The sequence below is a fragment of the Panthera pardus genome, unplaced genomic scaffold (genome assembly GCF_024362965.1).
Source record: "Panthera pardus isolate Hobbes unplaced genomic scaffold, ASM2436296v1 HiC_scaffold_15, whole genome shotgun sequence".
NCBI classification, from domain to species: Eukaryota; Metazoa; Chordata; class Mammalia; order Carnivora; family Felidae; genus Panthera; species Panthera pardus.
In genome coordinates, this window is record NW_026526710.1 from 41557406 (window position 1) to 41572178 (window position 14773).

General features: G+C 42.3%; 1 protein-coding gene across 1 annotated transcript; it reads left to right on the forward strand.

The window, feature by feature from the left end:
* The first annotated feature begins 671 nt into the window (after window positions 1–671).
* On the forward strand, window positions 672–14530 carry HRH4 (histamine receptor H4). The gene is made up of 3 exons (XM_019465514.2): window positions 672–966; window positions 7183–7346; window positions 12833–14530. The coding sequence occupies exons 1-3, from the start codon at window positions 741–743 to the stop codon at window positions 13664–13666; spliced, it is 1224 nt and encodes a 407-aa protein (XP_019321059.2). The 5' UTR covers window positions 672–740; the 3' UTR covers window positions 13667–14530.
* Window positions 14531–14773: the final 243 nt, after the last annotated feature.

Below are 14773 nucleotides of genomic sequence, written 5' to 3' on the forward strand. Positions count from 1 at the left end.
CATTCTCTCTGCCTCTTTCTCTCTGTCTCCCTAAATAAATAAAAGCATATATTACAGAGCAGCGGTGCAACGGAGTCCTATCTGATACTCCCCAACTCTCATCTTCACCTCCCCATCTCAAAGAATCTTCTGGGGGCTCCTTCTGGATGTCCACTCCTTGCTCTGTGCTTGGAAAGTCTCAAAAGACAGTAAGCTGGGGCAACGGCTGAGCTCGCCTCATAAACCCCTTTTCTCAGGGATCATTGTTCTTCATTGCCTGATGTCCAGTGCCTTGAAAACCATTGTTTCATATATTTTGCCCAGTTTTTTGGCTATGTCAGATAGGATGGTGAATTCAGCCCCTGTTTTTCCATCATGGTCAGAAGGGAATCTTTAACTAGTTCTATATTAGTTTAAAAAATGAATTTCACTGGAGCCCAATTTCTTACTTATATAATGAACCAATTGTATTTCATATATATTACATAATATTGCTCTATTAAGTGAAGATGGTTAAGTCACATTCAAATGTTTACAATAAAACATTTCACTGTCTTTTGGAAAAAACTTGTTCAGTGTCAGTTAAAGGGAAACTGTTATCACAAGTTTGCTTTATCAAGAATCAGGAAGTACAGTGAGATCAGCATTAGATTTTGAGAAATATTGTTATGAGTAGGAGACTATATGTATTAGGTATCCGATTGGAAAACATACTTGTCAGAATCGTCTTGCTGGATTCGTTTGCTCTACTAACTAGCTAGATGATAAGGGCCTCTTCATTATTTGATGAGATGTCAGCTTCTACTAATAGCACAATTGCTTTACTACCAAGCACTCACATTTTTTTAGCATTTTTAATGTGCTTAGTAGCGTTTTCTATAATGCTAGGAAATGCTGTGGTTATTCTAGCTTTTGTGGTGGACCAAAAGCTTAGACATCGAAGTAATTACTTTTTCCTTAACTTGGCCATTGCTGACTTCTTTGTTGGTAAGTGACATATCTTTATTTCAGATAATCTTTTCCAATTATAATTTATTTCTATAACTTTAAACTTTTGTTATTTCAAGGGACTGTGTAGAATTAGGGATTTTAAAAACAAAAAGTTTAAGGATTAAAGTTCTGGGGAGGCTTTAGGGGAGTAGTATATATATACGTGTGTGTGTGGGGGGGGGGTTTGTAGGAGAATTTTCATTTGAAAATCGTTTATTTTCTTTTTATAGAATAAAAATGAGTCCAGAATAGTTCTAAAATTGTTTCAGTCTAAGAGTTACTTGTTTCTAGAGGTACCTTCCTTCAATGTTTAGGTTTATAAGTAGGTGTAGAAAAGTCAGCTGATGATATTGTTTTATAGGAACTTCTAGTATAACTTAACTTGTGGTTGTCTATAGCTACATAAACGCTTTTGCGTATCTTACAGTGAACCAAAACTCATAAAATATTTACTTTATTGCCTGGAACATAGGGTTGCTCAACAAATGTTAGTCCTCTTCTCTTTTGATTTCTCTGCAGATACGTGTCAATTCCACCCAAGGTCACGAATGTCAGTAGATTACCCATCCATGTGTAAGGACTGTTAGGTACTCAAGTATGATTAGCTAATGAGGAGATCTATAGAAGACTAAGTCTCATTAGTAAGGTTTCATTGTAGGAGAGTGGATAAGAGATGTTCACCAGTGACTGTAACAGTATAGAGCATTGTGAGAACCACAGAGACCTACCAAGTGCTATGGGTGCTCAGAGGAGAGAGAGAGCACATTTGGTTTGTGAGTGGTAGCATCTGAAGTGAACTTCAAAGGACGGGTAGAATTTCCATAGTCAGAGATGGAGAGGGGAGGAGTATTCCAAGAATCAGCAAAGACATGCTGGTAGAAAATCATTGTGTATGTCTTCCTAAGTGTGAGCTGCAGGCTGGCTGGTGTGAAAATGGCTACATGGGATCAGTAGGGGATGAAGTTGGAGTAGTTGGGATCTATATAATGAAGGCTCTTGGATGCTAGTGTGTCTGGATTGGAGGCTATTCAACAGGCAGTGTGGAGATCTAGATTTTTAAAACAATTGAGTGACTGGATGGAGTGAGGCTTTACCTCAGAGACATTAGCAGAGATGTAGCAGGTGGGAGAAGCTGGAATGGGGAAGTTTGGTTTCAAAAACAACCCCACAGCTTGCTGAGAGCAACTGGGCACAGGCCAGAGTCTCTGTTAATCTGCCACTCTCCTCCTTCACATTTCCCATGCCCCTTGCCAGCTTCATCCAGATGTCCACTTATTTAACAGCATCTGCCATGACGATGGAAGAATTAGAACAGTTTCTGAGAACTTTCTGTAACAAGGTTGGTGTTTTGAGTCAAGGCTGTTCTTTTCCTTTGCCGTGCTCAGAAGTGGGCTTTTTGGCTCAGCCTGTAGGCTCGTGACAGTTGTGGTGAGCCAGGGCAGAACTCATATAATTGTAAGGCAGCAATTCTTAGGACTTGTGGTCAGGAGACCTTGAGCTCCAGAACCATGTGGTAATGGCTTGGAGTATCACATGTGCTAGATATTATGGGCTTTTGGTTGAATGCCCTTTTCTTACAGATTTTGAAAATGGCCTCCAGTCGAAAATCTAAATTCGTAGCACCTGAACAACTTCCCAGGCTGACTGTTGTGTTGGAAAGCAAAGATTTATTGAGGAAAAACTCCAGTACCAGCTACATTGATAGAAATATATCTCATCTGCACACTATTCCAGAAACAAAGTACCATCAATATGTATAAATATAGGGAGACGTCTATAAAATTGGTATCACATTTGTGGGTACCGTCTTCACATCTGCACTTGTGGGCATTTATGACCTACATGACCAGGTGACAGATGGCCCAGGCAGGATCTGCAAGGACAAAGGTGGTTGGGGCTGACAGAGTCTGAACCACATTTTCAGGAGGGCACAGTTAATCTTTAGTCCCTTCATGCTTCAGTTCAGGACTCTTCTCTTTTCTCGTGAGTTAGCTCAGGCTGCCACAACACAATACCCCAGTCGGGGTGACTTAACAGCAATTGACGATCTTAAGGTTCTGGAGGCTGGGAAGTACCAGACCAAGGTGCTGACTGATTCGGTTCTTGGTGAACGCTCTTGTCCTGATTTGTAGATGTTTGCCTTCTCCATGTGCTGTCACGTGTTGTTTCCCCTGTGTGTGCATGGAGAGAGAGCAAGCAAGCTCTCCAGTGTTTCTTCTTCTTCTTCTTTTAATGATTATTTATTTTTGAGAGAGAGAGAGAGAGAGCACACAACAGAGTGGGGGAGGGGCAGAGAGAGAGGGAAACAGAGGATCTGAAACAGGCTCCACACTGACAGAAATGAGCCTGATGCGGGGCTCGAACTCACAAACTGTGAGATCATGACCTGAGCCAAAGTTGGACACCCAATTGACCGAGTCTCTGGTGTTTCTTCTTATAAAAACACTAATCCTGTTGGATTAGGGCTCCATCCTTATGACCTCATTTAACTTTACCTCCTTGTAGACCCTATCTCCAAATGCAGTGACCCTGGGGGATAGAGCTTCAACATATGAATTTGGGGGCGACCCAAACATTCAGTTCATAACACCCTCTAAGCACTCACTGTTATCCACACATTTCTCTATTGGCCCACAGAATTCACAGGGACTTTTAGCTCTCTCCCCAACCCACCCTCCATTTTGACTGTCATTTTCTCATGGAAGATGTAGCGTCTTAGCTGGCTTTGGAAAGAAAGGACAATACCAGACTAGTGTCAATGTTCACACAAACTGGGCTTCCCCATTCTCATCTATTCATCCAATACTGGTTTATTTTGAAGCAGGCACTCTTTGAAGTGCTGGGCATATGGCAGTGAAAATAGGGACAAAATTCCCTGTCCTCGTGGTGCTTCTGTTTTTACTGGGGGAGGGACAGTGGGGGGGATACATAATAAGTATAAATAAGTCAATAAAAGTATGTAGTATTTTAGAAGGTGGTCGTTGCTAGTGAGAACAGCAGCAGGGAAGAGGGAGAGAAAGGGTGCTAGAGATGGAGGTTGCCATTGAAATGTCAAGGGCAAGACTCACTGGTCAGGACACTTCTGAGCAAATAGAAGGAGCTTCTGAGGGAAGAGCAGTTCGTGCTGAGGAAAGTGCAAGGGTCTGAGGGTGTGTGTGTACGGTGTTTCTGAGGCCCAAGAACTGGGATGGAGGGCGTAGCAGGAAGTGAGACAGGAAAGACGGGGCAGGCTGGGGTGAGCAAGTGGCCTGGGCTTTCCTCCCATCCTTCTTCTTTTTCCCTTCTCTCTGCCCCCTGTTCCTTCACCTCCTTGTTTTTATTTCTTCACCATCTTCTCTTAATACAGTTTTCTTTCCCTCAGGCCCCACGCCCTTAATGTGTCATGCCAAAGGCTTCTTGCTCCTTTCAAGAAACTGGCTCTTAGTTTTCCTTATCAAGTCCATTTGACCCAGAAGTATGCTTCCAGAGTGGAAGTTACAGAAACACTTCAGAGTGCGTGTATCCTAGAAATATTTCCGATTCCACAGTGGTGGAATGAGCCACAAACATCTCCCCCACTCAACAAGATAGAGGATCTGAGCATGACGTTTGTGCTAAAACATCATGTAGAACACAAGGGAACAGCGGGGTTTCACGAAAGCCAAAGGAATAGGCTACGGCCTCTTTTAAAATGCTATGTCAAGCAGCAACTAAAGTCTTGGACACACCCAAACACACCCTTCCTCTTTCATCTATTTCAGAAAATGTGTGGACAAGATTATTGAACTCACAGCCTTCCTTTAATGTGTAATGTTTATTTATTTTTGACAGGGAGAGAGAGAGAAAGAGAGAGAGCAGGGGAGGGGCAGAGAGGACCCCAAGCAGGTTCTGCACTGACAGCAGAACCCATGAACTGTGAGATCATGACCTGAGCAGAAGTTGGCACTTAACAGACTGAGCCACCCAGGAGTCCCCCTTCCTTTAACATTTAAATAGACAGTGGTGTCTGTCAGGCAAAGAAATTACTGGCGTTGTACTCTTTGCTGTCATTTCTGTGGAGGAAATGTGTGTGTGAGTGTGTGTGTGTGTGTGTGTGTGGAAAATATTCATGTTGGGAATATTAGAAGCCACAACTCTGGACCAAAATATATGTTTCTGTTTTGAAGATACTTTGACTTATCTCAAGTGATTTATCTCAGATACTTTGATTTATCTTATTTATTTACCTATTTTATACCACAGGCATGTGTATGCATACGCGTGCGTGCACACACCCATCTTTGAGATGGGAGACACCATAGGGAAGCTTAGTTATCATTAAAAATATAATTGAAACATGAAATAAGCAGGCAATTTGAACTACATATAAGAACTGACTGGGGCTCCTGGGTTTCAAAGCCAGTCTTCCATTACTAGGTGAGTTCAGTGGGTTAAGCATCCGACTTTGGCTCGTGGTTTGTGAGTTCGAGCCCTGCATCGGGCTCTGTGCTGACAGCTCAGAGCCTGGAGCCTGCTTCAGATTCTGTGTCCCCTCTTTCTGCCCCTCTCCCACTCACACTCTGCCTCTCTCTCTCTCTAAAGTGAATAAACATTAAAAAAAAAAAAAACAACCACACAACTCTTCCATCTCCATGATGCCTCGTGTCTCATCTTTGTATGTGAACTTAGGTACAGAATGCTAAGTTCTGCATCCCCTTTCACTGGTGCTGAAACTACAGCATCATATCCTCACGTCATCTTGTTTTGGGAGAATGTAGGGTTGCCTTCCTCCTTCCCTTTCCTTCTCCTTTCTTTTTACCTTCACTATTGTTCTTCCTGATAGGCTTACTTGGTTCTCATATGAAAATGGGAAATCCTGCCAAGTGCCTGATGAAATATGAAGATACTCACTGAGCTTCCACTTAATAGATTATATTCTCAGTGAGTAGTGTCACCTGTCTGAAATGTCAATCCAACGGAAAACTCCCAGCAAAGCTTAAGGAAAGGGAAACCAGTGTAGTCATTTTTCTTAATTAGGCTATTTCTGTGCTAAGCTGAACCACTCACATATTTGTTCATTCAGTGAAGTGTAGTGGTTAAAGTCAAGAGTCTTTTTTTTTTTCCCCTTAATGTTTATTTATTTTTGAGAGAGAGAGAGAGAGAGAGAGAGAGAGAGGGAGAGAGCGTGCATACGAGTTGGGGAGGAGCAGAGAGAAGGAGACAGAGCACTTGAAGTAGGCTCCATGCTGACAGCAGTGAGCCCAATGTGGGGCTCGAACTCATGAATTGTGAGAGTAAAACTTGAGCTGAAGTCGGATGCTTAACTGGCTGAGCCAGCCGGGTGTCCCGGTAGGGAGTCTTGAAATCACACTGCCTGGTTTCAAAGCCAATCTTCCATTACCAGCTGAGTAGACCTTGGCAATCATGTCTCCCTCTTGAGCTATAGGTTCTTTATCGTCTAACTCAGCATAGTTTCTACCTTACACAGCTTCTATGAAAGTTTAATGAGGTGATATATACAGCAGACATAGCACAATGTCTGGCATATGGTAACTGCACAATATATATTGGCTGTTATTAATTTACCCAAGTTAAATGTGTGAGCCACTGGGCTGTGAAAAATACAAAGATCAACTTACAACATGGTCCCAGGCCTCAGGAGAAGCTAGTTAAAAGATGACAGAGATACCAAGTAGCAAGTATTTCTACCTGAGAGAGGGAGTGAAGAGCAAAGTGCCAACATAGTCAGGGGACAGAGGTGTCCCTTCTGCCAAGGAAGTTCCAAAAGAGATGACAAGGAGAAAGTCATTTTTTTGAACTGCATGGAAAATGAGGAGGTAGACTTCTCAGTAGAAGAGAGGAGGATATTCTAGGAGGAAAGAATGCTGTTGGCAAAGGCAAAGGGGATATGAAACTACAGGCTGTCTGTGGGGGAAGGCTGGCCCATCCTGTGTGGGTTGCATCACGAACGTGAAGATGGCTTGTGCTGTATGTGGCTGGAAATGCCGTCCGGACCTGTGCTTCATTTGGAAAGCAATAAGGAAGCACAGGATATTTATGACAACCATTGTAAAAATGGTATTTAAAGAACACATAGGAAATCAGTCCTGAGTTTGCTGATGAAACACTATGAATTTCTAAATTATCATCAAGCCATTTTTGGTCATGTCATATATGTCATTGTGTTGTGTACCTATGCCTCTGGGTAGTCATTGATATGTGCTTTTTTTTTTTTAACCTTTTTTCCTTGTACAGGTATGATCTCCATTCCTTTGTACATCCCTCACACGCTGTATGGTTGGAGCTCTGAAAGTAAACTCTGTGTGTTTTGGCTCATTGTTGACTATCTTTTGTGTACGACATCTGTGTATAACATTGTACTCATCAGCTACGATCGATACCAGTCAGTCTCAAATGCTGTAAGTCAAAACATTAATTTGCCTTCTTTAAACATTATGTGCTTATAAATTTTGGGTCCACAAGCAAAAGTTTTTAAGTGTAATTTTTTCGTTTAGTTGGCAAACCGTAGAGGAGCCTGATTATCCTTCAGTTAACTGGCACTAAGTTTTCATTGGCCCTTAGTGAACAATTTCTGTGTGTGATTTGGCTAAGTCACTCCCCTATGTGCCACTGAAATGGGAAGACATTAAAGAAAATCTAAGGCGAGTTGTCAGAAACGGTATGTACCGAGTCCATAGTAGATTGGATAGATGTGGGGGTCGCAGTACGTTTATCAGTTTCTTTTTTTCCTTTTTTTTTTTTAACGTTTATTTATTTTTGAGAGAGAGAGAGAAAGAGAGTGAGTGCGCGCATGCACATGCACGCAAGTGGGGGAAGAGCAAAAAGAGAAGGTGACAGAGAATCTGAAGCAGGCTCCACATTGTCAGCCCAAAGCCCTATGTGGGGCTTGAACCCATGAACTGTGAGATCATGACCTGGATCAAAGTCTAACATTCAACCAACTGAGCCACCCAGGCATCCCTATCAGTTTCATTCCTTACACAAACTAAGACCTGAATATTTTCCTCAGGTGGGATCTAGTAGGAAAGTAGAAAGACACCCACACTTTTGAATGTCATGAGAAAATCAATTTTGAATGGCCAAAGGAAAAAAGACAGTGTACAGGGAGGCTATAGCTTAGATGGTGAGCCCAACCTGAAAGATCAACTCCTAGTGCCAGGGTAGGACCCATGCCAAGAAAGGCTGGATTGACCCAGGATTTGGAATAGCCTCATTAAAAAGTTAGTGGCAGTTCATAAGCCAGCTAAATTGATCAGCAATAGAACAAGGGAGCAAACAAGGGCAGATGCAAGTAAAGACAGAGGGTGAAAGGGGTAGAGAAATAAGGGGCAGTACTCTGATGTCTAGGAAACCTAGATGGGAAACTTCCTTCATTCTTGAGTCCCAGGACCCAAATCTTTGAGGGATGCTACTCTGTGCAAGGGATTTTGCTGAGTGCTGGGAAATGAATTAGCAGAGTCTCTACTTTTTTTTTTTTTTTTTTAAGTTTACTTATTTTGAGAGAGAAAGAGACACCATAAGTTGGGGATGGGCAGAGAGAGAGGGAGAGGAAGAGAATCCCAAGCAGGCTCCGTGCTGCCAGTGCAGAGCCAGATGCAGGGCTTGAACCCATGAAGCCATGCCTGAGCCAAAACCAAGAGTCAGACGCTTAACTGCCAACCAGGCGCCCGCAGAGTCTCCACTTTCGAGGAGCATAATAGTCTAATGTGGAGACAGATCCAGGAACAAATGGGTTCAGTACAGTGGACTAAGCATGGTGTTGGAGGTGTTGAGGGGACAGTGATAGTTCTGACTTGGGAGGTCTGCGCAGCTTGCAGTAGACAGGGTTGGGAAGGTACATTGCATAAGGCAAGGGTAAGCTGTGGGAACAAAGATGAGGCCCAAACAAGATAGAAATTGATTTTTCTGTCGCAGAACAGTCCAGGAAAGGTGGGAGCCTCTGTTCCAGAAACTCATCCAGGGACCTAGGCTAACAGGGTGGCTGTGCACCCTCTAGGGGAGGGGTCAGCAAACTTTAGCTAGAAAGAGACCTATGGTCTCTGTTGCAACTGCTCAAGTCTGCCATTATGGTACAAAAACAGCCATACATACTATGTTAAAAAAAAAAAAAAAAAAGAATGATTCATTCATTGTGTTCCAGTAAAACTTTATTTATCCAAGCAGGTGGTGGGCCACATTTGTTTCATGGACAGTGGTTTGCTGACCCCTGCCCTAGGTCATTATTCTCCTCTGCATGGTCAAATTCAGGTTGTTGTCACTCCAGGTTCTAGAAAGGATGGGAAAAGAGCAGAAATCCAGGGCAAGGGATTTTGTCTTAACCACGTGGTTCAGAATCATACAATCATTTCCACTCACATTTTACTGGTGACATTTACTAACATGCATCTGCTAGTAACATCTTGCAGTAACATCGCACTGCAAGAAAAGCTGGGAAACGTGGTCTCTAACTAAGCTACCATATTGCCAGGAAGAAGGGGAGAATTAATGTGTTGGGACATCCAGACACTTGGCCTTGGGTACTTCATTGACCCAGGGTCCACTGCAGTTTGTACTAGACAAACTATGGAGAGAGTGCAGATCAGCTTGGGCGAACAATTTAGATGCCTATAAGCTCATGTTTTTCAAATTGCAGGTTATGACCCGTTATTGAGTCATGAAGTCAGTTCAGTGGGTCGTGACCACTTTTCAAAAAAATGTTTAAATATTTTTGAGAGAGAGAGAGAGAACATGAGCAGGGGAGGGGCATAGAGAGAGGGAGACAGAGAATTCCAAGCGGGATCTGCACTGTCAGTGCAGAGCCCAACATGGGCCTTGAACCCACGAACCTTGAGATCATGACCTGAGCCAAAATCAAGAGTCAGATGTTTAATCGACTGAGCCACCCAGGCACCCCCACTTTTTTTTAAATGAAAAAGTGCATAGAAGAACATACTAAAACAATTTTTAAAAATTAGAGTATAAAATATCAGAGTACTTTGTACATAATAAATGTGTTATTTTATGAATACCTCTGTCTATGGACTTAGTTATGATGTAAAATGTATTTCTTTTTTTTGTTGTTAAATTTTTTTAAACATTTATTTATTTTTGAGAGAGAGACAGAGGCAGAGAATCCAAAGCAGGCTCCAGGCTCTGGGCTGTCAGCACAGAGCCCAATGCAGGGCTCAAACTCACGAACCACAAGATCGTGACCTGAGCTGAAGTCGGAGGCTTGACCAACTGAGCCACCTAAGCACCCCTAAAATGTATTTATTTTAAGTCAGACAACATGTTCAAAAAAGAGTGTTCTAATTCACAATCTTTCCCATTTGTACTAAACATTTCCTTGTTTTCTGTGTTAATATTTCTTTTGTAGCCTTTCCTGGGTGTTCCCACTTAACATTCATCAGGACATCCTTTCACTGGATGTCTAAGCTCTTAGGTCTACCCCAGGTGCAGTTAGGAGAAGTGTGTAGAAGTTGCAGAGACAGGGGTGCCTGGGTGGCTTAGTCGGGTAAGTGTCCAACTTCAGCTTGGGTCATGATGTTGTGGTTCATGAGTTCGATCCCCACATTGGGTTCTGCGCTGACAGTATGGAGCCTGCTTGGGATTCTCTCTCCCCCTCTCTTTCTGTCCCTTCCCCATTTGTGCCCTCTCTCTCTCTCTCAAAATAAATAAATAAACTTAAAAAAAAAAAGAAAAAAAGAAGTCACAGAGACAGAAGGAGTGATGGCCACAGAGAGAAAATGAGTAGGTTTGTTTTCTAGTCTTGCCCTGAGGAATTCCTCTGGCCACATAAGCTGTCCCTGTGGTGAGGGCTGGGCCAGCTGGATCCCAGGTCCTTAGCACCTAGCACAGAGTCAACTGTGTAACACCAGTGCATGGATGTTCGCGAGGGGCACTCAGGCAGCTCTTGCACCTCTGTTGGCTAATACTTCAAATACAGCTGTGTAAGCCAGGAAGCCCTCAAAGACCACTGAAACTTGCGGGAAGTAGTTGTGGGGAAGCTGAGCTCTTGCTGTAGTACGAAGTAGTGTGATAGGGCAGAGTCATGAGCTGAGCCTGAAAGGTGGAAATCTGATAATAACTTGGACAAGGAAGGCTCAATGCAGATGGCAGTGCATGATTACAGTGCTCAGACGCATTTTCTGGAGAGCAGATTTCTGTATGGCTGAAGTAAGGGTGGGTGAGGGAAAGTAGAACAGTGTCATTGGAAGGAGTGGGAATTAACATGTATGCAGAGTTAAGATGGTAAGTGGAGAGTACACTGAAGATGAAGGAAGCTTGACAGGAAAATCAAGACCATGAAAATATTGTTGCTGGTTTCCTAGGACTGCTGTAATAAAGTAGAACACATTGGGTGGCTTAAAACAACAGAACTGTTCTCTGGAATAAATTTAATATTTGGAGACTTGAAGTCCAAAATCCAAGTGTAGGCGGACAATGCTCTCTGAGGCTTCTAGGGCAGCCGGTTCCATGCCTTTCTCTTAGCTTCTAGTATTACTGGCCATCCTTGGCTTTCCTGGCCTTCCTCAACTTGTAGATGCATCACTCCAGGCTCTGCCTCCATTGTCCCGTGGTATTCTCCCTGTGTGTCTGTGTGCCTCTTACAGGGAGGTTCACCCTAATCGAGTATGACCTTATCTTAACTTGATTATATCTGCAAAGCCCCTCATTGCAAATGAGGTCGTGCACGCGGACAGTGGGTGTTGGGACTTCAGGGTATCTCTTTTGAGGACACAGCTCAACCTGCAACAGGCACTCAGAAGGGCTCTGCAATCCCGTCTCATTGTTACCACCAGTGTGTTCTGTAGGCTGCTCTGCCTCATAAAAGAAATCTGATTGATGGAACGTTTGGATATCTTATTGGGGTGGGGAAGGCATAAGAGGCAATATTCTGAATAATGAACAGATCCTGTCGTGGGTGAGGACTGGGCCATTGATTGGTGTCAGGAAGGCCATGCCAACTGGCTTGGGCCTGAATTCAAGCAATGCTTGAGCTACCTGTCAAAAATGCTACCCAGAGATGAAGAGATGGGCATCATCTTCTCAATTCCCTTGGATGTCCATTATCGCATTTGACCTTATGCATAATAGAATAGAGATCACTACCTAGCATATTGCAACACATCATTACAAAGGCTGAACAGAGCAATTAAAAAACTAAATGCAGTTTTATGACCATCTGGGTATTGTTACCATCTTCATAATCATTAGATTTAGTGCAAGAGATATATTAATTAGTGGCATGAGAAGCAGAAGGCAAAGAAGCGTATTTTATATGGGAACTTGTGGTCAGCACCATATGCATTTTAGCTTAGCCTAAGAAATACTAGTAATGTAGGAAAAAAAACCCAACTTCCCTGCAGTTTATAAAAATAACCTTTTTTTTTTTTTTGAAGCCAGCTTCTTCTTACCTCCAGCCAATTGGTGAGCCCTTCCCAGCCTGCACAATCCATCAAAGAAAGACAGTGCTGGGCATTGTTGCACCTTTTTAATAAAAATGAGTAAACACTGTAGCACGAGACTTAGAAACTCAGAGAAAATAGTATATGAACCATAGTTGGAAAGGGAGGCATGTTCCAGTTTCATGGGGAAATAATTTCCTTTCCCTTGAGTGAGGAAATCAGAGAAATATGGAATATATGAGCTAGAAGGAACCTTACTGATCTAAAAGAAGCTTAGGGAGGTTGTCTGTTCCAGGTCCCCTCAAAAAACTCTTGGTTCATGTGTTTATCTCTCATAGAGGGTGGTTGACCTTTTAGATTACTTACCCAGTTACTCAGGGCCAGGTAACTTCCCTGCCTCTTGCATATCCCTGAAACTCCTGAGAGGGTCTATGATATGCCTTATGCAACCAACATATGTTCATTATAATGGAAATAACTTATTTGCTCTCTTTTAGATATCTTACAGAACTCAACACATTGGGATCTTGAAGATCGTAGCTCTGATGGTGGCTGTCTGGGTTCTGGCCTTCTTAGTGCATGGGCCAATAATTCTAGTTTCAGAGTCTTGGAATAATTCCAGTGTCAGAGTCTCGGAGAAAAAGGACTGTGAACCTGGGTTCATTTCCAAATGGTACATCCTCGCCATCACTTCATTCTTGGAATTTGTGGTTCCAGTCTTGTCAGTGGCCTATTTCAACATATACATTTACTGGAGGCTGTGGAAGCGTGGTAATCTCAGTCGGTGGCAAAGCCAGCCTGGACTCACTTCTCCTACCCCTCCCAATAACTGTGGACGCTCATTCAGGGGTGGACTGTTTTCAAGAACATCTCTTCCTGAACTGAAGGAAACAGCAACATCTGTTCCTTCGAAGAGACACGGTAGAAAGAGCAGTCTCTTGTTTTCTCTAAGAGCCCAGACGAATAGCAATATAATTGCTTCCAAAATGGCTTCCCTCTCCCATTGTGATTCCCTGTGTCTTCACCAAAGGGAACACATTGAACTGCTCAGAGCCAGGAAATTAGCCAAGTCACTGGCCATTCTCTTAGGTGTTTTTGCCTTTTGCTGGGCTCCATATTCTCTGTTCACGATCATTCGTTCATTTCTTTCACCAGAACAGCGTCCTCAAACAATTTGGTATGAAATCACCTTTTGGCTTCAATGGTTCAATTCCCTTGTCAATCCTTTTCTGTATCCATTATGTCACAAGCATTTCCAGAAGGCTTTCTTGAGAATATTTCATGTGAAAAAGCAACCCATACTAACACAAAATCGGTCAATGTCCTCTTAAAGATGATTTTATCATTTACAAAAATTTTAGTCTTAAGCTCACATACATGAATTTGATCTGACATTCATTTTTCCCTTTCCACTAGGCAAGGCAAAATGAGAAAAGTCCATAATATTGTAACACTTGCAAACTTAAAAGAAAAATCAGAAACTGGAAGTCAAGGGAAAATAACCAGAAATAGACAACAATCTTTTTTGTAAACTCACAGCCACAAATGCACTGTACTTTTCTTACTCATTGCCTCTTCCTTGTCTTTTAGATCTTTATATAACACTGATTGCGAAAGTCAAGAGTTCTTGTTTTCTATGTTCAGTGTTTGCTATAGTGTTAAGTGAATTTCCCTTTTATTTTATAGTGATGAGAAATTGTCAAGTTGTAAAGTCATTTTTTCCTAAAGTATACAATAGAAGAGGGAGATATATTGTCCTCTTCGCTGGAAGTGGGAAGGCATGTTGGGGTTTGAGTTGTCAGGAGCAGGGAGCCAGGGTGTGCCCAGATGGAAAGGTAGAAGGCACGTGTACTTCCAGGCTCTATGCTACTGATTCCAGAAAAGAAGAAAGTGTGGGGAGGGAAGAGCAGGTAACTGCGGTTCTCAGAGTTCCTCAGAGGGCCTGGCAATCATAGGATAAGAGAGTAAGTGAGAGACAAGATCACCAACTGGTTGAAAGATGGCTTTCCTTTTGTCCTTCCTGCCCTCTTCTTCCAACTTCCACATCAGCTAAAACATCTGTGAGAAAATATGTAAGAGAAAGGCTATGAGATGGCAAAAGGACTCTATGATTAAACTTGATGTAGCTGTTTAACATTCTCAGAACTAATAGATGTCAATAATTATTAATAAAATATACTTCTGTATTTATTTGACGTCTTTAACGTGTGTGTAGTGCTAAGAGTGATTTCTTTATGTGCCATTAGTGTAAGTTATACCTTGCTGATGAGTCACATTTTCTTAGTCTGGTGATGTTTTATTTATTTATTTTTTTGTTATTATTAATTCTTCTTCCTCCTCCTCCTCCACCTTTCCTCTTCCTTCTTTGTAATAAAATTTTATTTTGATTTCATTGTTAATTTCATCTCCCCTATAAGGTTTTATTAGTGTTTCTTTGG

Bases quoted from the DNA above. Each gene is read 5' to 3' on its own strand.
- HRH4 (XM_019465514.2), top strand. From the start codon at position 741: ATGATAAGGGCCTCTTCATTATTTGATGAGATGTCAGCTTCTACTAAT. The intron at 967-7,182 runs GTAAGTGACATA...TTCCTTGTACAG, and splicing joins CATTGCTGACTTCTTTGTTG to GTATGATCTCCATTCCTTTG. The intron at 7,347-12,832 runs GTAAGTCAAAAC...GCTCTCTTTTAG, and splicing joins ACCAGTCAGTCTCAAATGCT to ATATCTTACAGAACTCAACA.